Source organism: Alligator mississippiensis, chromosome 2 (assembly GCF_030867095.1).
Source record: "Alligator mississippiensis isolate rAllMis1 chromosome 2, rAllMis1, whole genome shotgun sequence".
NCBI lineage: Eukaryota > Metazoa > Chordata > Crocodylia > Alligatoridae > Alligator > Alligator mississippiensis.
In genome coordinates this window covers 302,244,169-302,269,089 of record NC_081825.1, presented here as the reverse complement: position 1 = coordinate 302,269,089, position 24,921 = coordinate 302,244,169, and the positions used below count along the sequence as shown (strand labels likewise).

The 24,921-nt window shown below is 43.9% G+C and overlaps 1 protein-coding gene across 3 annotated transcripts in view; it reads left to right on the top strand.

Moving 5' to 3' along the window:
• MDGA2 (MAM domain containing glycosylphosphatidylinositol anchor 2) overlaps nt 1-24,921 on the top strand; it is a 692,671-nt gene that overhangs the window by 632,031 nt on the left and 35,719 nt on the right. For all 3 annotated transcript variants that reach the window (XM_019496066.2, XM_014601296.3, XM_059723426.1), the window contains exons 11-12: nt 11,693-11,870; nt 21,982-22,002. In XM_019496066.2, coding sequence (XP_019351611.1) covers nt 11,693-11,870; nt 21,982-22,002 — 199 coding nt within the window. The remainder of the gene's footprint in view (nt 1-11,692; nt 11,871-21,981; nt 22,003-24,921) is intronic.

Below are 24,921 nucleotides of genomic sequence, written 5' to 3'. Positions count from 1 at the left end.
TCAGATGAGGGGCACACTGAAGTGTTCTGGGTTAGAATACAAGAAAGTCAAGGGGAAAGGGACTTAATGGTGGGGGTCTACTACAGGCCACCCAACCAAGGGGAAGAGCTAGACCGGGAATTCTTAAGTCAGCTCACGGAGGTAGTTAGGTGAAAAGATGTCATCATGGGGGACCTGAACTTTCCAGACATCTGCTGGGAAGAGCAGTCAGCCAGGTCTGACTGCTTACATAGGTTCCTAGCTGAGATACAGGACCTCCATCTAACTCAGGAGGTGCACAGCCCCACCAGGGGGGACACCTTGTTGGATCTGGTGCTGGCCACAGGTGATGACCTCGTGTGGGGGCTGCGGGTGCTCGACCACCTGGGCAACAGTGATCATCGCCTGCTGGAATTCACCATCCAGCGCAAGGTGGCAAAAGCCAGCAGCAAGGCAGCAGTCCTGGACTTCAGGAGGGCGGATTTCAATGAAGTAAGAAGAATAGTTGGGGAAGTACTGAGGTCCCGGAGGGGAGGGAAGTCGGGTATCCAAGAGGAGTGGTCGTTCCTTAAGGAAACAATCCTCCAAGCCCAAAGGGAGGTAATCCCAACAAGGGCCAAAGGGGGCAAGAGGGCGCAAAAGTCCCCTTGGCTCACCAAAAGCATACGGGAACATCTCCTAGCTAAAAGGGAGGCGTACACCCAATGGAAGGGAGGGGCCATCACCAGGGAAGACTATACCTCGGTTGCTCGGGGCTTCAGGGGGGCGGTCAAGAAGGCAAAGGCAGAGATGAAACTGGGACTAGCTACCCAGATTAAGGATAACAAGAAGTCCTTTTTTAAATACATAGGGGACAAAAAGAAGGTACCCGGTAACATGGGGCCTCTGCAAGACACACTAGGAAATCTGGTTGTCTCATCAGACAGCAAACCTAACCTATTTAACAATTTCTTTACCTCCATTTTCCTCAACAGGGACCAGATCAGCCCGTCCACTGGGACCCCCTCAGGCCCCGAGGGAGGTGCACCCAGGCCTAGGGTCAGTGAGGATCGAGTCAGGGAAATCTCGAGGGACTGGATGTATTTAAATCAGCTGGTCCTGATGACCTCTACCCCAGAGTGCTGAGGGAATTAGCAGAGGTCATTGTGGGGCCCCTGGCATGGCTTAATGATCACTCATGGTGCTCTGGTGTGGTGCCAGAGGACTGGAAAAGGGCCAATGTGGTTCCCATTTACAAAAAAGGGAGGAAGGAGGACCCAGGGAACTATAGGCCAGTTAGTCTTACCTCGATCCTGGGTAAGCTTTTTGAGAGAATTATCCTGGCGCATGTCCACGAGGGGCCGGCAGGGGAGGTTATGCTTAGGGGCAACCAACACAGGTTTATTTGAGGCAGGTCCTGTCAGACCGACCTGGTGGCCTTCTATGACCACGTCACAAAATCCTTAGATGCAGGTGTCGCAGTGGACGTAGTCCTTCCGGACTTCAGGAAGGCCTTCGACACTGTCTCTCACCCCATCTTCATTAAAAAACTAAGGGAATGTGGTGTCGACACCTACAGTCAAATGGGTCGCTAACTGGCTGGAGGGCCGCACCCAGAGAGTGGTGGTGGACGGGTCATTTTCGGCCTGGAGGGATGTGGGCAGTGGGGTCCCCCAGGGCTTGGTCCTCGGGCCCGCACTGTTCAACATCTTCATCGGTGACTTGGACGAGGTGGTAAAAAGCACCCTATTCAAATTTGCTGATGACACTAAGATGTGGGGGGATGTGGGCATGCTAGAAGGGAGGAGTAGGCTGCAATTGGACCTAGACAGGTTACAGGGGTGGGCGGATCAGAACAGGATGGTTTTCAACACTGACAAGTGCAAGGTGCTGCACCTGGGGAGGAAGAACCAGCAGCAGACCTCAGGCTGGGGAACTCCCTTCTCATCAGCGCAGAGGCAGAAAAGGATCTTGGAGTCATTATTGATGCCAAAATGAACATGGACCGACAGTGTGGGAACGCGGTCAGGAAGGCCAACCACACCTCTTCATGCATCCACAGATGCATCTCAAGCAGGTCCAAGGAGGTGATCCTCCCCCTCTATGCGGCACTGGTCAGGCCATAGCTGGAGTACTGCATCCAGTTCTGGGTGCCGCACTTCAGGAGGGATGTGGACAGCATGGAGAGGGTCCAGAGGAGGCCACCTGCATGATCCGGGGACAGCAGGGCAGGCCCTACAAGGAGAGGCTATGGGACCTGAACCTGTTCAGCCTTCACAAGAGAAGGCTGAGGGGGGATCTAGTGGCTGTGTACAAAATAGTCAGAGGGGACCAGCAGGCATTGGGGGAGTCCCTGTTCCCCCAAGCACTACCAGGAGTGACTAGAAATAACGGTCACAAGCTGGCAGAGGGTAGATTCAGACTAGACATCAGGAGGCGCTGCTTCACAGTCAGGGCGGCTAGGATCTGGAACCAACTTCCAAGAGAAGTGGTGCTGGCTCCTACCCTGGGGGTCTTTAAGAAGAGGCTAGACGAACACCTTGCTGGGGCCGTTTGACCGCAGCGCTCTTTCCTGCCATAGCAGGGGTCAGACCTGAAGATCTGTCAAGGTCCCTTCTGACTCTACAAACTATGAAACTATGAAACTATGAAATAGTATTAACCCTTAAGATGAAATTGCTCTAAGCACGTTCTAACTTTACCACCACTTACCTTTCCACTGATCTAGTGTGGTCTGAGTGTAAAGTATAAGTTCACCTTAGAGGTTTCTGAGTAGTAGGAGCATCAGGGGCCCACAGCACAACTCTGTCTTGTGATTGTGGCCAAATAAAGTATTCATAAAGATCAAACATCTCCCTGATCCCTACAGGTACCCAGCAGAAACCATGGGATTATCAGGCTCCTTCCCACACAGTGGTCATGCTTCCTTTGAACCCCATCATGGAGATACCAGATTTGAATCCACATACTTTGTGTGCTGATTATTTCTCTAAGGAAACCCCTCTCCTGTCATACTATCCCTTGTGCTGGTATAGCAGCACTCCAAGTTTTTACACACAACCAGCACATTTATGAAATGTGGGTAGAGATACCCATGTCAAATCCCACTATAAATACCTGACATGTATGGGGTTTTTTGTTCTAAATTATCAAACATTCACCGATCCACAAACCAGCATCTTAATCATGGCTTTAGCAAACTGCCAAATTCAGAACTGAAAGACATTAAATGACCTTCAGTTGAAAATGGATCATTTTGGAGGGATAAGCAGATGTATTAAACTTCTTATATTTGTAATGTTTGTCTCTGTGTTAATTTGATATAAGTGAAAAAGGTTTTGCCAGGACAGAGAGAAAAAACAAATCGTTGCCATGGAAATAAAGGCATAGGGTTGCCTCTTCCATTTGTAATACTTGTCACTGGGTGCATCTACACATGCAGTTTACTGCAGAGTTCACTAATTAACTCTGCAGTAAAGCATCACTGTCTACATATGTGCCAGCATTAGGGCACAGTAAATTAATTAAACTCCACTGTAAGATAGTATTGTTACACTTACAGAGAAGACATTTACTGTTCAGAAAGCACATGTGGATGGTGACTGGGACCACAGGAGTTTGAGCCATGCGGAGCAGCCCCAGGCTGGCAGCAGGCTCGGGGGGTCAGCCATACAGTTCTGCATGCTGGGCTGTCTCATACCCCAGCTAGCCCTTCTGCTGCCTGACATCACCGCCCAGACTGCGTCCACATGAGTGCAGATGTTTGTTTCCCTGGGGACAAGAAGCGGACACCTTGTGCCGCTGCTAATGTCCCTGGGGAATGCCCATGCCACGCATCCTCTGGTGCATAGTGGGTCACCCCCGCTAGCATAGGACAGGGTGGAGCCCGCAGCTGTGCTGGCCTCACCAGCCTTACCTGGGATCCTGGGGGCCAGGGAAGCTGCAGTCAAAGCGCTTCTGGAGCTGGGAGCTTGGCTGGCTGCCAAAGTGTGGCTCCAGTGGCTGGCCAGGCTCCAGTTTTGGGTGGCATGCTTTGCTGCCATGTGTATCACCCTGCTTTTTTCTGTGCAGGTTTTTTTGACCCCTGTATCTCCCAGGGTCACCCCCCACCCCCACACACACACTCTGCAAGTGGTAGCATGGGGAATGTCTGAATGTGCCATGTGTGGTGCCACAGAAGGGTCTGCAGTGCCACATACTGCACAGCTACGCTCATCTGGACGTGGCCCCAGAGTGCAGGGCTGACCCCCTGAGCCTGCTGTCAGCCCAGGGCTGCTCCACCCCAGCTCAAACTGCTGCAGTCCCAGGCACACGTAATGGCATTGCTCCCAGGAACAGCTGACCCCGGCACGAACTATGTCAGAGTTTATTGAGGCACACTAGTTGCATGTGTAGATGCACCCACTGGGTCTCAACTGCTGCTTCCATTAAAAAACATTGCCACTGCTTTACTTAACTTTATAAGATCACAGGGTAGGCCAAATGCAACTAATCTTGGTCTTAGATCTGAACTTGTAAATAATCATTAGTCTGCAGGAAAATCAGTGTTGTGCCCTCTGTCTTTCTGAACTGCATTAGCTCTGCTGCCTTGCCGCTTTCAATTTAAAGTCATTAAAATATACTCATTTGATGATGATCTGCATTCTGTGGGGCACTTGTCCTCCATGCTAGTAATATTGACCGTTATGTCTTGGGAAGAATCTGCAGTAATTAAGAACCATGATGAAGTTTTGTCAGTTGGAGCCCTGCTTTCTCCATGGTGAATATTGTATGTTGTGTAGTGAGTGAGGCACGGTAGGTTGACAGATACCTGTTTTTATGTTTGGTGGTTTTATAAAACTGGTTTTCGTTGCAGCACAAACAGGAGACCCTCTCTGCTAGGAAGATAAGATTGGATGTTTTTATCAGAACTAATTAGCACCTGCCATTCACAGTTTAAAAAAATAAAATAAAAATAGCAGTGACAATATTTTAACTGTTTTGTCAGATGTCTGACATGTCAGCAGTAGTAGTGAATAGCTATGGGGATACCGTAACTTAATCTTAACTGAATGAAATTTTGAAAGCAAAAATTTCCCAAACCAGTTATTTTAACCAAAAAAATTCTGTTTAATTATTTTCTTTCTAAATTGGTAAATATTTCCATATGTCAACATCTCTTCTGAAACAGAGATTCTGAGCTGCAGGCGGCACAACAGACTACTTCTATGTACAATTTCTAGGTTGCAGAGACTAGCACATAGTAAGAGATTCTATTCATTTCTCTTTAGGCAAAGAAGAAAAATGGGGTATGATGTTTAATTATACTTTTGGATCAGTATGTAATCATATAACTACAAACTATATCATACCTAATGCCTGCTTTATCAAACAAATTGGCAACGCTGAAGCAAAACCACGGAACGTTTCAACTCTGTTGAGAATGTCAGCCAAAAGATTTCCCCCCATTTGAGTTGTGCCATTTTGTACATGGCACCATTTTGTACATGGATGCAGCCTATAGGTTACGCTGAGCTAAACTCTAAGCCGAGTGTAAAAGCATCTATCCATCTATTCAGTTTCAGGAGTAAGATGCATATGGATAAATTCACCGTGCACCATTTTGCAAATATAATCCTGAATCTTGGAATAATCCTTAACACCATGTCTGCATCGTGTGTTGCTTAGCTCTCAAGGACAGCACAGGCTACTTGAGATAAGGTCTGTTCATTACTATGTAAAGTTCCCTGACAACTCTGATGGTACTATGCATTATTCAGTTAATATTAAAGGTCCCCATGTCCTTTGCATTTGTTTCTACTGTTTTCCCACCCTACTGAATCATCTGTGTTATATTTCAAGCAGCCCAGAATTTACAACGGCTTTAATTGGTGTTGAAAACTGGAGCGGTATGTAGTCTTTTCTTAGTATCATAGTGCTTAGGGTTGGAAGGGACCTTAACAGATCATCAGGTCCGACCCCCTGCCCCAGGCAGGAACGGGTGCTGGGGTCATATCGCCCCAGCCAAATATCTGTCCAGCCTCCTCTTGAAGACCCCCAGGGTACAACCTCCCTTGGGAGTCCATTTCAGAGCCTGGTAGCCCTAACTGTACAGTAATGTATCCTGATGTCTTGTCCTCCCCACCCACAAAGCCATACCAAACAGCTCATTCCCTGTATAGCTTGGACTTTAGCCTGAAAATTCACTACATGGAGACTTGGGTGTGTGCAGGGTGGAGTGGCTACTTTGAGATAGAAGTTTGTTTGGGGCATGAGTAGGAGAAGCACTTGTGACCTAACAACAGGGTTATTAATCTTCGATGCAAACAGCAGATGCAACAATTCTCCGAATGGGAGAAACTCCAATTCAGGAGCAGGCAAAATGCGGCCTGTGGGCCAGATGCAGCCTGCCAGGCCATCCTATCTGGGTCACGGGGCTCCTAAAAAATTTAGAAAATTAATATTTATCTGACCCTGTCTGCCTGTCATGTGGCCCTTGATGGCTTGCCAATACTCAATACCCAAAATAATTGCCCGCCCCTGCATAAGCAGATATTTCTTTGGTTAGGCATATACTGTTAAAATAATACTGTCAAGCTTTCTGGAATTGAAGATGATATCTTTGTCGTATTTATATTCATGCCTATCTGCGCTAGGGAAAGAGATACTCATCTGAGTGTCTATTAAACACCCAGTGCCTTGCTTTTCATAGCTTTTTTCATTGGTTCTCAGTAGTAGTGCAGCATCTAAGAGTTGGCCTTTACCAGGTACTTTCCAGTCTGAAAATTTCCCTCATAGCTGTTCATGTGATCAAGTTAACATGGATTGCATTTGCATGATGAAGGGATAGACATTTGATTAGTATTACGTCTTCTAATTTTGGTAGTTTTTGTGTTCCTGAAAGCAAAGGGCCGATGTCCCCTTCTTGCTTCTGACATAGGGCTTGGGCCTGAAAATTGCTAAGTGCTTGAACATGGGGCTGTTCAGAAGCTTCATATTAATCTATGCAGGATCAGACCCCAAATGCTCAGACCCCAGCAGGATAGCACCGCTCTATAGTAATATGTAGTAATATATGATTATTCCCCACCCAGTGATGTCTGGTGCTTGTGCTGCTCCAGTTCGCAGGCTAAGTTGGGCCATGCTAGATGGTGGCTGGGGATGTTGACAAATGTCTGTTAGGGACAAGGCAGTCGCCTCCACAATCTCTTCCCTTGTAACCTCAACTTCCTCTTCTGCTTTATTTTAACTGGAATGGCTGCTGACTTGCTCGGCTCCATCTGCACTGCTTTCTGAGCAGTGTGCGTGAGGCTATAGGAACTCTAAGGTCCAATTCATTCCCATATGCTTTGGTGCAAATCCTTTGCCCCTCAAAATGAGCCATAAGCTCAAGGTACAATGTAGCCACTCCACCCTGCACACATCCAACTCTCCAGCCTCTGACATGGACTTCTGGCCACAGATCTCTCCCCGACACTTGTTTAAAGAAGGTCTCCAGTTTGCATAGCAGTACGGTGTTTCTCCGGTGTGCTGAGCCAGGTGCGTAGGGAACACCCGTGCGGTCTGTTGGGACACGTCATCCTGTCACCCCGCCGGTCAGACATTTCTGGGCCCTCGTAGCCGCGCATAGTTTAGACGCAAGATGCTGCAGTGAGTGAACTAGTCATTCTCTCCTGTATAAGGAGGTTTCAAGAAGCATTCCAGGAAGGATATATTAGCTGCATACACGAATGCTTTTATAGTAAGCTTTAAACCCACGACATAAACCTTGAGGGGTTGCTACATTTTTAGGACTGTCTGATTTGATGAACTGCAGTATGCACTTGTCCCAGCTATAATTTCCTTGCCACTCCTTTTTGCATTGTTCTAACGCCTCAAAGTTGAGAGTGTGATGGGGGGAGGGAGGGGAAGCGTTCATGTTTCTAATATAGTCTCAAAAAATTGCAGGGATTTATTCCGACCTATCACCAGCGGTTCAAAACAGCTCTGTCCACTTCGGAAAGCTCTTTGTTGCGGTGTTAATCTGGTGGCAGGATACTGAAACTAATTGCAAACACATAGCGGTGACACCACGTTTCATTTAAATAGACTTCTGCAGGAGGAGCAAGACACGGAGAAAAAGATGTTTCTCCATGACAGTTCATTTCAGTTTGCCTCTGCTGGACTATCCAATACATTAAAGAATATTTCGCTTTCAGAAATCGCATATTGGATCCAGGTATAGCAAGGGAATAATTAGGCTATGTCTCTTCAAGACCTCACTTTGTAACCGGCATCTCTTCTATAGCTATTTGTCATAAACTGCTACAAAAATCACTGCTTTCACTGCTGCACTGCACTTCAATTTCTTGTTTCTTCTGATAGACCCGGCGAATGAACAGATTGTATATTAATGGACTTCTAGGTACTGCCATGCCATAAATAATCTTCCTCTGCAGCAGTCTTGTGCATGTTTCATTTTATAGATACCTTTTCAGTAGGGGGATGTCGGTTGTAACTGCGTTGGTCTGAGGACATAGGCAGACACGGTTCTTTGGGCAGATGTGATATCTTTATGTATATTATCAGTAGTAGTAATAGTAGCATTAGCATTATTATTATTAGGTGAGATCTTTCATTATTGGTCTAATGCAAGATATCACATCTACCCAAAAAACCTTGTCAGCAGTAGTAATAGTAGCATTGGTATTATTATTATTATTATTAGGTGATATCTTTCATTATTGATCTAATGCAAGATATCACATCTATCCAAAAAAACATTGTCTTCCTCTTTTCAGTAGAGAGCTTTTCAGTGTGAGGACCAGTTTGGAAGAGCCGAGCTCCGTGCCCCATGCATTAACTCTTTGCAATAAGCAACAGCACTCCTGCCTCTTAGGGTGGTGTCAGGAGGCAATATGGCTTGTTGTTCTGATGACTTTTGTTTTAGTAGATCTAATGCCTCTTTCCACTGCAGGTCTCTCTTAAGTGAACGCCAGCAACCTAATAGTGTTTCCCAGCCTTTCACTTGTGTGTAGCATAAATCACAGGCATCAGTCCCCTGAAGGAATTGGGCTGTTCACATAAGTATTGTGATGCATGCAATAAGCATGTACAGAATCAAAACCTTAGGACTGTTCCCCCCTACCTTAAAAGATAACATACATTGCTCCCATCAAAACTTATGCTGAAAAACCCATTGATTTCAGTGAGAGAAAAAGAGGCTGGGAGCTCGAATTTTTTTTTAAAACTCCCCTTTGTTTTGGATTGATCTTTATGGTTTTCCATTTCTTTCTTCACCTTATTTTGATCTGAGGAGCGTGTGTGTGTGTGTGTGTGTGTGTGTAATAGGTTCATTAACACAACAGCCCTCATTTCTTTGCCCTTCATGCAAATTCAGACTTCCCAGCAATCACTTTCAATATTGGTATGCAGCTCCTTCCCTGGGGTTAAAGGTGACTCGTTTAGTGGGTAATTTCCCCAAATAACTAAGTGTTTACATCTATCGCAGCTTCAAATTAAAGATCCAGAGAAACAGGGAGTTTTTTTGTTGCTGCTTTTTAATAGACATGAAGCTCTGTATTAAGGAGATTGTAATAAATAATGTCATCAATGCAGCAGGCCTGTATAATCAGTTGTGGAGCGCATCGCATTTTAACACCTACTGAGTTCCCTTGGGATGTGTGGTAAATATTTAATGAGTTTGCTTCCTTTGTGTCCTGGACAACGTGCCAGTAATAAGCCAATGTATCTTCAGGTACTGTTGAAACGTTAAGTAACTGTGCTGCCCAAAGTGCCTACGTTTTGAGTATCCCTGGCCATTCATAAAGCATTTGAAGTGTGGAGGAGACAATGTACCTCTCACTTCATATGACACTTTCGTTCTAATTAGATTTTTTTCATTTCTTGGTCAAGTGCCGGAATAAAACAAAGTTTATTGATTTAGCTGTTGAAAATACTGCACAGCCTCCAAGACGTAAAAATACCTTTAAACCCTATTTTTTAATAAAACAGGCTCCTTGTTTGCTTCGTATTGACTTTTCATTGTTCTTTTCAAGCCATCCATCTTTGAGGCTACTTGAGCTGTTAATAATTGTGCACCGGGGCTGTTAATGACTGGTTATTTCCTTCTCGCTCATCAACAAAAGTGGTAAAAGCCTGGGAGCCATAGCGCCTTCTCCGTTACTCCTGTACATTCTCATTATCTTCAAATTATGCCCCAAGTGACATATGTGCAACCTCATTGCCTTTAATAGGGATGAAGAAGTGTAACTGATTGGAGCTGAGTGAACAGCTCTGTTGACTAGAAGGAAACGAGCCCAAGCTCACTCTGCCGCAGCAATGTGAGCTCTGAAAGCACTTAATTTTGCCACCGTGTCCAGTCACATGATACGGCTCTAATACGGTTGCCAACTCTGACTGAAACTATTCCAGGAAATTTATTTTTTTTTCCCCCAACATAACATAATGTCATTAATTACTCTTCAACCCATTCACGATATCAATCTCCCAGATTGTTTTCAATAGTCACCGGGAGATCGATGCCAATTCTGGTAGACTCCTGGCCAATCCTGGAGGGTTAGCAACTCTAGGCTCTAAATTCACACAAGACGTTGGGCAACCTGGCAGAAGGGCGTCTTTTTACATGGCCATGGAAAAGGTCTGTGTGTGCACAACAGCCACACTTGGGAAGGCCATTGCGATCCAATGGGCCCTACAGATATAGGAGCTCTGTGTATGTCAGCTGCGCGGCCAGGTCCTAAAGGAAGCTGCATTTCACACATTCATCAACCTCACTGAGCTGCTGGGTATGACTGTAAGCTGCATCCAACCAGACGGCCTGGTGGCAACATGATGGGGCTGCTCATGGTGGGGTAGCTCATATAAAACACCACAACGTTGCAACCTCCAGAGCAAAGGGAGTATAGGGTGCCTCAAAACCCTAGCCCCCATTGCCTTGTAGGTATCCAAAGGCCAAGGGCCATCACCCTAACAGAAACGTGCCCTCGCTGCAGTGTTGGGTAGTCACCAGCAGTTCTAATCTGCTGCTCTGGCAGACACTACAGCCATCGAGGCCCTGAACGTCTGGACTCGGTCTGGCCTTTGGATTCTGTCTCAATGGTCTGAAGTGGGGATGGTAGGTCTAGGGCAGCCTCTGCTCCTCCATACTCTTGCCTAGGTGTATGCATTGAAGGTCTGGGTGCAATGGTCACGGGACTCCATACAAGCATATTCATCAGGCACCTGACTAGACCTCATATGTCTACACCATGGTCCAGAGGATCGACAGTTGTCTACCAAACTAATTCATTCTCTCAGCTGGATTTAAAATTTATGACCAGATTTTCAAAAGTGCTAAATACTTAAGGACCCTGAGAGGTGCCTAGAGAGATTGTGTAATGTTCTTGGGTACACATGTGAAACTTTAGGTGCCTAAATGCCTTTTAAAATCTAGCCTGGGCTGCTTAATTTAGGCCTCTTCCTAATGCATGTTAAAATTTTCAACCCCAGATTACAGACTGTAGGAACCATTGTTTTTTAGGATTTGCAGCACGGTATACATTAATTATACAAATGGCTTTCATGTGGAAGCTGCATAGGAAGGATTGTGGGTTCTTAGCTGATCAAGGAAATGGCACAGCCTATGCTAAGCTGTATGTTAAAGAAATCTAGTCACAGCACAGCACTTCTGCCTACCATTGCAGTGTTGATCCAAGATCAAAGGGTGGAGCCTGGGCAAAAAGTTTTAATCCTTGCATTGTTCCTTTGATTGCAGGCTGGGCAGCAGCGTTGGTGGGAGCAGGAGATTACAGTGAATGGGAACATTCAGAAAGGAGAATTAATTACATACAACCTGACAGAGCTGATCAAGCCAGAAGCCTATGAAGTCCGACTGACTCCTATCACCAGATTTGGGGAGGGAGATTCGACCATTCGTGTCATCAAATATAGTGGTAAGAAGATTTTGCTGTTGAAAGAGTCCTGTTAGTTAGAAAATAAACTACACAGTTAAATGCAACAATTATCGTGCAGTTAAGAGCAGACCTGCAGAGCCTGTAACTTGTTTTATTTCCTTATCCTTTAATTATATCTCCACAAGCAGAACTTTGTACCTAGGCAGAGCCTGGTGTTTTCAGTGGCACTGTACAGTCCTGGCATTTTCTATTTCCTGTGATATCCATATTTTCCTTTTTTTTCCCATCCTGATATGGAACAAAATAAAAACAGGAAATTCCCCATGCAGCAAAAATCTAGAAAACAAGAAATTAATTTTGGTTGATCAAGTGTTTTATTTTGATGAAATTTGATTTGGATTTTTATTTTATGTTTTCCTCTTTTGACCTTTTCTGTTGAGTGTTTGCTTTGTTTCATTTTGTTTCCCTTTTGCATTTATCTTCTGCAAATACCATAATGGATGAGCCATGCTTCCAAACGGTGTGTCTGGCTGAGGGGGGATTGAATAGCAGCCTTCACCTCCCTGCAGGGGGGCTGCAAAGAGGATGGAGCTAGACTGGCCTCAGTGGGGGCAGATGACAGGACAAGGAGCAATGGGTTCAAGCTGCAGCAAGGGAAGTTGAGGTTGGATATTAGGAAAAACTTTCTCACTAGGAGGGTGGTGAAGCACTGGACCAGGTTACCCAGAGAGGTGGTGGAGTCTTCATCCTTGGAGGTGTTTAACACTTGGGTAGACAAAGCCCTGGCTGGGATGATGTAGTTGGGGCTGGTCCTGCTTGGAGCAGGGATTGGACTAGATGTGACCTCCTGAGCATCCTTCCAGCCCTCATTGTCTGTGATTATATAAATCAGTCTTAGGTCAGTTCTCACTTTGGAACTGGACCAATGCTTGGTTGAATTGTTAGAAGAAAACGGAAATTCAAATCATGTTAGAGGCTAACTATAGAAATGCAACTATTGATATTGTAAATGGAGGTATTTATATGGGAAGCCTGATTCTCTGTTATCCTTGCCCACACAGAACTCGTATATCATGCTGGTCAAATCACAAGTTACCAGGATAGTTCATAACTACTGAAACACCTAGATACTAGAGTGATTATAGATTCATAGATTCATAGATAGATTCATAGATGTTAGGGTCGGAAGGGACCTCAATATATCATCGAGTCCGACACCCTGCATAGGCAGAAAAGAGTGCTGGGTCTAGATGACCCCAGCCAAATGCATATCCAAAATTAGTGTTATATAAAACTCTAGGAGAGCATGTATTTGGATATCAATTATAGCATACACTTCATAGGAAGTCTGTGAACCAAAGATCACTCATGGAAAGTAATTGTCAAATACTTTTAAACAATGAACAAATCTGAGAAAATTATAAGCTGGTTATGCATAAATTGAGACCAAAAAGAGACTTTTATGAAATTAATTATTCATGCTCAATTATTAGCTCAGCCCTGCTCAATCCCAACATGAATAATTTATTTTATTGTATTCATATCAAGAAAAAATGACATGAGATAACAGTCAATATTGATCCTCCAAGCACATATTGGTACTTTCCACTTGAGAACAGCATAATGTCAGCTGAACGGCAGAATTTTGTATTTCCCAGGGTGCAAGTATTGGCGTCCCAAAGCACACGCTAATCAAAGTAGGTTGAAAGAAGAAACAGTTGTTTAAGAAGTCATGGGAAATTGCTCATTCCCCTACTCCTCATCTGACTCCAAAAATCCAAGGAGAAGCATCATTTTACAAAGGGGAAAATATCTATAGTCAATACGGAGGAAGTGTAACCCTCCTACTTAGACAGACCCATCTCTCTTGGTATTGTAGCACTGCAACTATCTTCCATAGTAGGAAATTACTACTGAGAGTTTGATGTCTCAACAGGATCTAGGTGCCTAAATACCCATCCCTGATTACCCAGTATCTCAGGCAGAAATGAAGTCAGATGCCCCAAATCGCCGTTTAGCACCCTTCCCATTCTCATTCTTTCCATCCTGATGACACACAAGAAGCAACCTCCAGTTTGTGCCATACTTAGCCTTGCTCCTCTTTGGCTTGTGTGGTGGTGCTCGTTCATCAGAGACCACAAGACACCGGCTCAGCTGGCAGCAATGGCCATGTGTTACACTGAGTACCCACGAGCTCACTGGCTCAAATTGGGGTTTCGGTGACTTGTTACATCACCTGAAACATCCAGCCCTTGGCTAGCAGAAAACCTTCCTGCGGTGTAAAAGTGCATTTCTGCCATAGTGAATTTTGTCTGAGATCTGTCACGTGGACAGATTTTAAAGAACTACACATGTGTTTCAAGTATGTAGATGAAGGACCTTCTACCGAATCAAACCATCCAGAAGAAAATAAGGGATTTGAATGACATGTCAAACAGAGGGACGCTTTTTCAGTGAGATTTGATGATACCCGGTGCTGAGAGCAGCAACGCAGTAGCTTTAAAGATCCTGATCCAGAAGTCAGTAGGTAGGAAAACTCTCAGGCCACTTTCCTTTAAAGAAGGATTTTAGATATTTTAGTTTTCTGCTCTAAAACATATGGGTTGTATCTTAGCACCATTTTCATGATCGTGTCAGCGCACCCATTATGAAGCCTTATTTTCAGGGCATTATTGCTCCAGACATAAAATGAGATCACAGACATTACTCTAGAGGGGAATTATATATTTATAACACTGAAGTGCTGGATTCCTAGAAATGTGGCTAATAGGCTGGCGGGATACATTTCATGCCAGCAAGCCCACATAAATATGGGTGGTAATTATAAATATTTATCCAGGAAAGAAAATAAAATCAGAGTGAATAGTGCTAGACGGGAGAACTAGGATAAGTATTTGCAAACAATTCTTCAGCTCAAGGGTTTGGTTTTTCAGGCTCCAGGCCAGCTCCTGACACATTCTCAGTGAATATCTAGAGGGTTATATTATTAGTATTATTTTTATATCAAATTAATGTTGACTTGTACTCAGTCTCCAAGATGAACATATCCCCATACTCCAGCAGCGCTACATTTCTTATGCTACATCTATGGATATTTCTTAATTGAATACGGTGCTGATTTAGTTCTGGCACTAATGTATTACTGGCAGTTTTGTATTGCAAAATCTCATGTTGGACATGCTAACGCCTTAGTTTCTGATAAAGGCATTTGGCTAATTGCATTTCTACTCAATTATTTTTAACCCAGAATCTGATGTGGATTAGACACATTCGAATTAGAGAGGCTAGAAGGTCATGCAGCATCTTTCTTTTTAACTGAGCCAGGTGCAACAGGTGACGTTCATTTGTGAACCAGTGAGGAGTAGAAGGGTTGAGCACCATTTATCATCTTGCTTGAGGACATAAATTTGCCTTACTTAGTACATCAGCCACATATGGGCTGTGCACAGGAACGAATTTCACCTTTGAAGGATCATTGGAATATTTTCTAGGATCAGTAAGAAATTTCCATCACATCTTTGGATTTTTTGTGGCTATTGCTAGTCAGAACAGATGATTTCTTCCACGAGGCTCATAGATCAACTGACAACACTTTCCCAAATTTTCCATTCCCCATTCAGGGTCATAAAAAATAAAAGTATAAGCCTGTTTTTGAGCTATTTAATCTCTTAAAACCGTTTAATAGTTTTCGGTATTTCATTATGAAATAATTCTGGTAACTCTTCTGGTAAGGCATGAATTAAAACCCCTTATTTTCAGCTTCTTTCTACATTGTTCTTGAAGTGTGAAATTTGGCTATCTATTGGCATACTTGAACATTTATAATAAGTTAGGGCAGTTGAAGAGATTTGGAGAAATTTGGGATTTAGGACCAAATCTCCAGCTGTTTGAAATATTAAAGTAGTTTTAAATATAGGGACAAAAATGCACATTTCGTAGGCAACTGTGGAAGATGAGTCACCGTTTCTCTTGGATATAGTGAATGCATTGGGATCTGACAGTATTCCACTGATTGTTATAGCTTGTGCCAGTTATATTGAGTTACTTCAATGCAGGAGTGTTGCAGTGTGCGCTGTGCTGAAAATAAGACCCAGCAGCTGAAGACTAGCATTTAAATTGCTGAAATGCAAAGCATATGTCATTCAGTGAGCTCATCCAGAAGAAGCTGTTCTAATAATTGTCCCAAATCAGATGATCAAAACATCCAAATAGGGTGTTTTGTAGGAAACGATGAAACTAGGCAAATCTCAGTAATGAGCTCTTTAAAGTCATATCCTGCCTTACCAAATTAAAGAGTTATAGAAACTAAAATATACTCATGTCTTGGTTTCCCTAATTAAAGAGATGCAAGCAGTGTGAACATCCTGTAATGAAGCCTGTAGCTTTCCAGAAAGATCATCCTCTGTATTACAAGGACTTAAAGTGTGGAGAAAAGAAAAATCAGCACAGGAGATATGACATCATAATTACAACTAAGCGCGGCTTGACAAATCGCTTAGTTGATGCATATGTTCTTCTGCTAGGGACCACTCCATCTGCCAAGTAAACACAATCAGATCAATCTGAGTAGCGCTAATAGCTATTTTGTAAGCCAGCGCGGCACCCATATGTCATGTCGTAACAATTTAAAAAATAATCAGCATCATTTCACATAAATCCGCCTAGGCCTGTTTGAAACAAGGTGACTGTTAAACCTCTGAACCTTCAGCTTCTCCAATTAGAACCTGAAAATGCACTTTTTTCTATTACAAACTAATTAAGCAGCAATTATTTTCAAAATTAAGCTGCTTCTCACTAATCCAAATTAGCAGGCACATTTATTTAGAGTATCTAGAACGGAGAACTGGTACACCTGTCTAGAACAGGTAGGGTGCACCATACAAACCCAGACACTCACCATATACTACACCTTGCATTCAGGAAATGCTAAAGGTTTTCCAAAAAAGCTTTGGTTTCAACTAAGTAGTACAGAATGTAACTATTAAGGGGTAGTTTTTGGAGTCAAACCAGACCCTAGATGACTGCACAGCTGCAAAGATCAAGTAGCAAGATCAGGCTCTTGGAAAGTAAGACTGAAGGGCAGGTATAGGGCTGTACAAGTTAAAGGCCTTTTATTTTTTGGATAAAGAGACATTTCCTAGATATGGGGGTGAGTTATTGGCAAGTGTTAAAGTAGGTTTGAACAATTAAGCAGAGCTTAATCTGTTTCATTGTTCCTTTCTGCCCTTCTTTCTTTGTCTTTCATAGTGTCATAGTTGTTAGAGGCTGGAAGAGAGAGACCTTACAGATCATCAGGTCCAGCCCCCCCTGCACTTGGGCAGGAAAGACTGCTGGGATCAAATGACCCCAGCAAGGTTGGTTTCAAGGCATTTTTTGAGTGGACATCAAGATACTTTTTGACTATTTAGAACATAAACTGTTCAGAGAAATAGCTCTCTCGCCATGTGTATGTACAGTGCCTGGCACAGAGGGACCCCAGCCATGACTGAGGACTTGCGGCGCTATTCAGTTGCCAGTACTAAAACATATGTTAGTTCAGCAGCCAATCCATCCTGTATATTTAATAGTCCCGGCTATGACCATCCAAGACCAGTGTTTGGTTTGTTTGGTGTTTTTGAATGAGACATGTAACGTGTTGTGCTCTCCTTGGGAGTTTTGAAGCCTCCCTTAACTGTTATTTAACTGGGTTTTTAGATTTGGAAGAATTTGTCAGACTGAAATTGAGATCAAATCTGAAAAAAAGAGTTGAAAATATAGAGATGGGGTCAAAGGATCTTCCAAGTCTAATGGCCCCTAAAGAAGCCTGATCAAAGGATGTTAGTTCCTGTAGTCAATGGTGTACAAGGCAAGGATATGCCTGGCATCACATCCAGTGGCCTCAGGCCAAATGACCAGGTATCTAATTATCATGGGCTCAGCTGGGCATGGCCTTGACCTCTTACAGCTGGAACTTATAATAAGATGCTGTAACAGCTTTGTCACCTACCCAGTACAGAAATACAAGCCTGGTGCGGTACAATGTACAAGAGCATGGATCACCATCCTAAAATTGTGAGGCTATAGTGAGGTTTGACCCCCATGGCTCTGAGTTGAGAGGCAACTAAGGGCGTGTATAGACTAAACAGGGGCCCTAAATTGAAGCAGTGGGTTTAGCTTGCCACTTTTCTTGGGTGGAGTTTCTTTCCCAGGCTGCTGCCAGGTTGCCTGCAGGGCTTCCTGCAGAGCCCCGGAGCTGCACGGAGCCCGGTGCTTCGCTCCACGGCTGTAGAGGCAGCAAACTAAAACTCCTCAGAGGAGTTCAAGTTTGCTGCACCCCAAGTCATTTAAGGGGCATTTCCTACAGCGGCTGGAATTAATGTGCAATATGCCGCTGAGGCGTGCAAACACCAACACTATTAAAGCGGTGCAAAAGTGTTTAGCCCACTTTAAAATGTGCACACACGCCTGTGATTTTGTCTACACACGACCTAGATGACCAAGTGCAGTGGACGTAGGAGAATCCAGTAACGTTATCCTTCTGCTTTCTGTTCTGAGAGTGCATTTCAAATTGAGCAGTCATATCAGGGAGAATGGACTCGAATGGCGATAACTCTCAGCTTCAGAGATTTTCTAGATCATTCACACGCAACCTTGGGAATTTAGCCCTTCAGTCATCCATTCGTTTCCCTTCACGGCTAATTTTACTTGCTACCTCTAGCCCGTACAGCAACTTCCCCTTTCGGGAATGAGAATTTGAGAATCATGTGGCCCTGTTTTATACCTGCTTGCTGCATTGTCTAGCTAAGTGGGGTTTTTTTTCTCAGTTCATGATGCGTATGTAAGTTTAGCCTAACCGTGGTTTCATTTGTTATTCTGCTTTTGTCAGTCAATGCAAGATGAAGTTTACTTGGCACCCAGCCTTTTTTTTTTTTTTTTGGCTGTACTGTGAACAATCTGAAAAGCATGGCTCAAGGTTACCCATTAATGATAGTTTCTATAAAAGCCTCTCTGTGAGGTTACAAAGCAAGCGTCAGTAAATGCAGTTTCCAGCAATTTCAGCTAATTCCAAGTTCAGCCACTCAAGAAGTGCACAAAATGAATGTTTCTTGGAGAATGAAAGGTAATTTGTTAGTGAATGCTATGAGGTATCTAATATAATGTAATGACTAAGTTTCTTTGGAAAATTACACTGGGGCAAATTGCTGATCATTCTTCTGGATAAAGTCAGATAAAGCAGCAGAGCTGTTAAATGAGAGATCTTTTTAAAACTTCAGACCGAAGTGGAGTTTGTGAATGAAGGTCACATGTGAAATGTTTGTGCCCATAAATAAAACAGTGCATGCGGGCAACAAAACATGGAACAAAGCCTGTTTTGAACAATGGGGTTACAGTACAGATGCCTGCCTTTCTCCAGCTGCACTACAGCAGTTATCCTGCTTTTAGCTGGGGAAAGAATTAGATGGCCAATATTTCATTGATTCATAGCTTTCTAGGGTCGAAAGGGACCTGGCAGATCATCGGGTCTGACTCCCTGCTCCAGGCAGGAAAGAGCGGTGGGGTTAAGTAACCCCAGCCAGATGCCTATCTAACCTCCTCATGAACATCTCCAAGGTAGGGGAGAGCACCACCTCCCTTGGAAGCCCATTCCAGATTTTGGCAACCTTTACTGTGAAGAAGTTCTTCCTTATGACCAATCTCAATCTATTTTCCTTCAGTTTGTGGCCATTATTTCTGACAACCCCGAGGGGTGCCCTGGTGAACAGTGTCCCCTATTCTCTGATGAGTTTGTAGGCAGCCACAAGATCTCCTCTCAGCCTTCTCTTGCGAAGGCTGAAGAGAGTCATGTTCCTCAGTCTGTCTTCATAGGGCCTTACCTGCAGGCCCTCCACCATACGAGCAGCCCTTCTCTGAACCCTCTCAAGGTTATCTACATCCTTCTTGAAGTGCGACACCCAAAACTGGATGCAGTACTCCATCTGCAGCCTCACCAGTGCCGCATAGAGGAGAATTATCACTTCCCTAGACCTGCTTGTGATGCTCCTGCTGATGCAAGACAGAGTGTGGTTAGCCCTGCTTATTGCCTCGTCATATTGGCGGCTCATGTTCATTTTTGCATCAACCAGGACTCCGAGATCTCTTCCCACAGTCGTGGTGCTCAGACTGGTACCTCCAGTCTATAGGTGTGTTGGAGAGTCTTTCTCCCCAGGTGCAGCACCTTGCATTTGTCCTTCTTGAATTGCATCCTATTCTGATCTGCCCACTTCCCCAGTCTGTCCAAATCTGCCTGAATTCGCTCCCTGCCCTCCAGTGTGTTTACTATACCCCATGGTTTTGTGTCATCTGCAAATTTGGACAGGGTGCTTTCAACACCTTCATCCAAATCTCTGATGAAGATATTAAACTGTACTGGTCTAAGGACAGAGCCTTGCATGACCCCACTGCCCACATCCCACCAGGGAGAAACCTCCCCATCCACCACCACTCTCTGGGTTCATCCCATAAGCCAGTTTTTCCCCTACCTTACTGTGAAAAAATCCACATCACAGCTACTCAGTTTAGTCGTAAGAATTGGGTGTGACACTGTGTCAAAAGCCTTTTTAAAATCCAGGTAAATCATGTCTACTTCCACTCCTGCATCTAAGCACTTTGTGACCTGGTCATAAAAAGAGACCAGGTTAGTCAGGCAGGATCTGGCAGGTAATCGCACCTTTCTGTTTGTAGCCTTGCTCCTACAGTCCCCCAGGAGCAGCGCTCCCCTGAGTAAGGGCTATGGGCACAGCGTTTCAGCTCACAAGCCACTTGCGCCTCATTTTGACTGTCTTAATGGATGCATAGTACTGGCCCCAGCTTTCTGCACAGTGGCAAACTTCTTCATCATTCTAAGTAAAATGCCACAATTTAGCCATAAATGTGTCAGCTTTCTCTCTCTCTTGCTTGATTAACTTCACAAATAAAATGGCTTGAATTAAAGACTAAATCATGACAACAAATAGTTTTGCAGATTAGCGAAGTCGGGGAGGGAAGGGAATTCATAGCAGGTCGGCCAAGGATCTGTCAAATGAAAACCATGCTTTATCTGACGTTCTCAGAGACTCAGAATCATTGGGCCTTCCTGTCCTACAATGTGTATAGAGGAGTAGAATAATTACTGTAAATGTTTTATAAAATAACTCTTTTCCCCTTCCAGACTAATAATCTTTCTGTGATATGCATACTAGTCTCCTAGATGAGATTTCAATCGTGCAGTTCAGAAATGCGTTTAATTTATTTCTTGGCCAGTGGTTGTAAACCCTTCAGCCTTGCGATGACAGATATGTAACATAACTACTGAAAAATAATGTACGTGCCAGTATTACATGCATAATTTTAGAACAGAATGCCTCATTTACACCACAGTGTCTTTTACTTTAAACAAATCTACATAGTCCTTCTTTTGTTTGACAATTATATTGGCATTTTTGGAAAGACACACATTCTCATTATTTCCTGAGACTCTCATTTGCTGTGCTGTACCAACAAACAGCATTTTGTTATTTCAGCCATAATATCATCTCTCAAAAGCCTGCAACAAAATAGCATTTGGTCGCTTGATTTAGGTTGAAGTAATAGGTCTTGACATTTTACATACCTTCATTTTTGAATCCGGGAGAACGTATTTATTACAGACAAAATCCTCTGCCCTAAAGACAGCTGATGTACTGCTAGAAGCAGATGCTAAGTGAGGAAGAAAACTTATGCAGGGACTGATTTGGTGAGACACACTGTTGTCCTGTGATGTGTTAGCTTCATCTTCTATAGACTTTGCACCAAGATGGTGGCCTGCAGTTTGCTGGACAGCTCCTTCCTTCTCTAGAGTATAATGATGGCTATATCTAGGTTTGATGCCTGAAATTGCCATTTTGCTTCACCATCTGTGAAGGGAGCATGCTCACCCTGGGAAGGAAAGGAATATCTCCTACCACCCAGCACTGATACTTTTGGCAGGTGAGAAGCAAAGCCCTCTTGATCCAGGAGGAAGCTACCTGTGCTGCTCACCCTCACAGTGTGCAATGATCCGGACTCTGAGATGGATGCAGTTGACCCCATGGGGAGGTATAAGATAGCGAGGGGACTTGGTCATACGAATGCTTTCAAATGACACTAATTTGGGTCTCTCCTTTTTGTCTTCCAGCTCCAGTCAATCCCCACTTACGTAAGTATCTTTATCTGCTGTCACTTCTATTCATTTGAAGAATTAGCTTTGCATTAATTATTGTTTTGCAAGTACACAACGTGAGGGTGGCATGTTGTTTCCACCTGTGGTCCCTGGGTTCCTTCAGACCTGTATTAATTTTGTAACATATAGTTTCTAGGGCTTCTAGGGTCAGAAAGGACCTGAACAGATCACCAGGTCCAACCCCCTGCCCTCAGCAGGAACGAGTGCTGAGATCATAATACCCCAGCCAGATCTCTATCCAAACTCCTCTTGAAGACCCCCAAGGTAGGGGAGAGCACCACGTGCCTTGGGAGCCCATTCCAGAGCCTGGCAGCCCTTACCGTAAAGTAACGCCTCCTGATATCAAGCCTGAACCTGCTCTCAATCAATTTGTGGCCGATATAAATGTGCTAGGTTGCATTAAAGCTTACAGTCGAATAATGTGACTCTTTGTTGTCTCCAAAGTTGTTAAGTCAGCACGAGTTGGATCGAGAGCTAATTTTGGCTGCAGGAAACATCTCTTCCCCAGCATCCCAAACAGCTGACTAATCTTCAAGGCAAAGCTGCTTGTGCTCTCCAAGAACCTCTGGTTCTGTGGGCAAAGGGTCATTAATAAATAATGTAGGAGGAGAAGGAATATAAATGAGTGGGGGAAGGCTATGAATTCAGCAGTGTTATTTGGGTAAATGTTTGGTCATTTAATCAGCACCAGCCCTGAATCGCACAGGCCTGCACAATTAGATTAATAAACTTGCAAGAAAGGGTGGTTTCACATGATAGTTGACTCCCTCCTCCTGCTTTGTGTTTGATCAAAGCCACTCTTCTTTTTACCATGCTATTTTGACATCTCCAGTCCTGGTCAGAACCTCACCTAGAAGCGGTATTTTTTTTTAAAACAGAAGCAATTTTTCCATGACATGGTGAACACATGTTTTTTTTTCAGCAGAAATGTGTGCAGTACCTTTCTACTGTAGGAAAGGGCAAGTTGATTGAAATAAAACTTGAACCAACCAGACCTTCCACTCCAGGGTCAGTCTGAACTATTGTCGAAGCTCCATAAACTATTCTTGGCTGACCTCTTCATTGTCATGTCCATCCCCCTTTGCCCATCTAGGTTTCAAAAGCACAATGAAAATCCCCCTTTGCCCATCTAGGTTTTGAAGCACAATGGGAAAAAAAGCTTGTTTTCAATGTGATAGGGAATGCAGAATAGATGGCATAGACGTGATAATCATTTGTTTAGATGGGATGTGCAAAGAGAGGAAAGAAGGGGTTTCCTACTGCTTCTTTCTAGACTGGATAATAAAAGCGCAGACCTTATTAAACAGGAGTCCAAATCTATTTAGTCGGGGTTGCAATAACTGACAAAATATCCAGGTAGTGATAACTCTCAGTAAGCATCTTGGCTGTGTACTCAGCTGTAGGTGCTCCCATGGCAAACTAAATCATAAAGATGGAAACTGCAGCTAGCGATAAGAAACATACTTTTTATTGCCTACACCTCATGTTCAATTACACGTGCAAAGATAGAGCTGCAAAGGGAACAAATCTCTGCTATGGATGGCCCACCAGTATTACTGCTATTTTTCAGCCACAAGGAGGATGAAAACCAGCCCTCGGGTACCGTGAGCAGTCTCGGTGCTTCTTTGTTTCAACTATAGATCACTGAACCCCGGCAAAAATTTTAAACTTGTTTGCTGAAAATCAGGTGCAATGCATTAATAATAAATCAAGGTCCAAGTCCAAGCCCATGGCAGCCGAGAAAAGGAATCCCATTGACGTGAACGAGTTTCAGATTGGGCCTTCATGATTTATATATCTAGCTACGGTGTAGGAGACGTGATTGATAGCACACCTGCCCAGGTCCATCTGCTGCATTGCTCCCTGATTCTGAAGATCTTAAGCTGCTTTCTTTTTGTCAGCCTACCTTTCACTATCAATGCATTGCTCAATAAAGGAGCTGGGTGAATGGTTCTGGAAATTAGGCTTCTCTCGATAGGCTAGTTACAATATGTGGAGCACCGGTGCTGCTTCAATGACAGGGATTGTTTCCAGCCATGGGAGAGGGTAGCTCCATTGATCTGTCCAGGCAGTAGTTGTTCTGTCTGCAGTATTGCCTCTGCATATGCTAGGCAGGGGGGAGAAGTATCTCCATCCAGAGCTGGAGTGAGCCCACGAAATGGTTTTGTCCAGACACCTAAGCAGCCATCAGAGGGTAAAAATTTCAGGTCGATAAACAGCTTTGATGAAACCCAGCCCCTGTTGAAATCAAGGCAAAATTCTCATTGAGTTGCATAGCCTCAGGACTTCATCCACCAAAATAGAGATGAAAAGTCTGTCTTATGTTCTCCCTCAGACCTCATCATGATGCTTTCTGGATCCTCATTTTATTTAATAAGTGTAGAAAAAAAGAATATATAAAATTATATAGCAATGTCACTGGAGTCTGTGTTCAAAGAAGTTTAGGAATTGATTCAAAAGCAGGAAAATTCTGCCCTTTTCTTAGCGTGGCGGGGGAGATTGTAATCACCCATGTGCTGTTGCAAATTAGCAGTACTCACTGGCTAACGCATGTGAAAGGGAGACTGAATAAGGTCCTTCCTGTATAAATTCTGCTGCAGGAGACTGCATGCATCATTCGCTGGTAGTAGATGTCTCTAATAACTAAGCTGGCATTATCTAGTGAGTAAAAGAGCTGAGATATGGCCTTAAATGTGCTTTTTTGTGGCTTTAATAAAGACCATTAAGGAATCTATTTCTATGATGCATGTGTATAAATCCCATTCATAGAAAGAGAAGTTGCATCTGAATAAAGCAAAAGATTAGCTTTTAGATATGCCTATTCAAATGTGGATTTAATGGGGGGAGGGAGAGATGAAAGAGATTCATAAAAGCATGCAGCACCTTGAGAACACA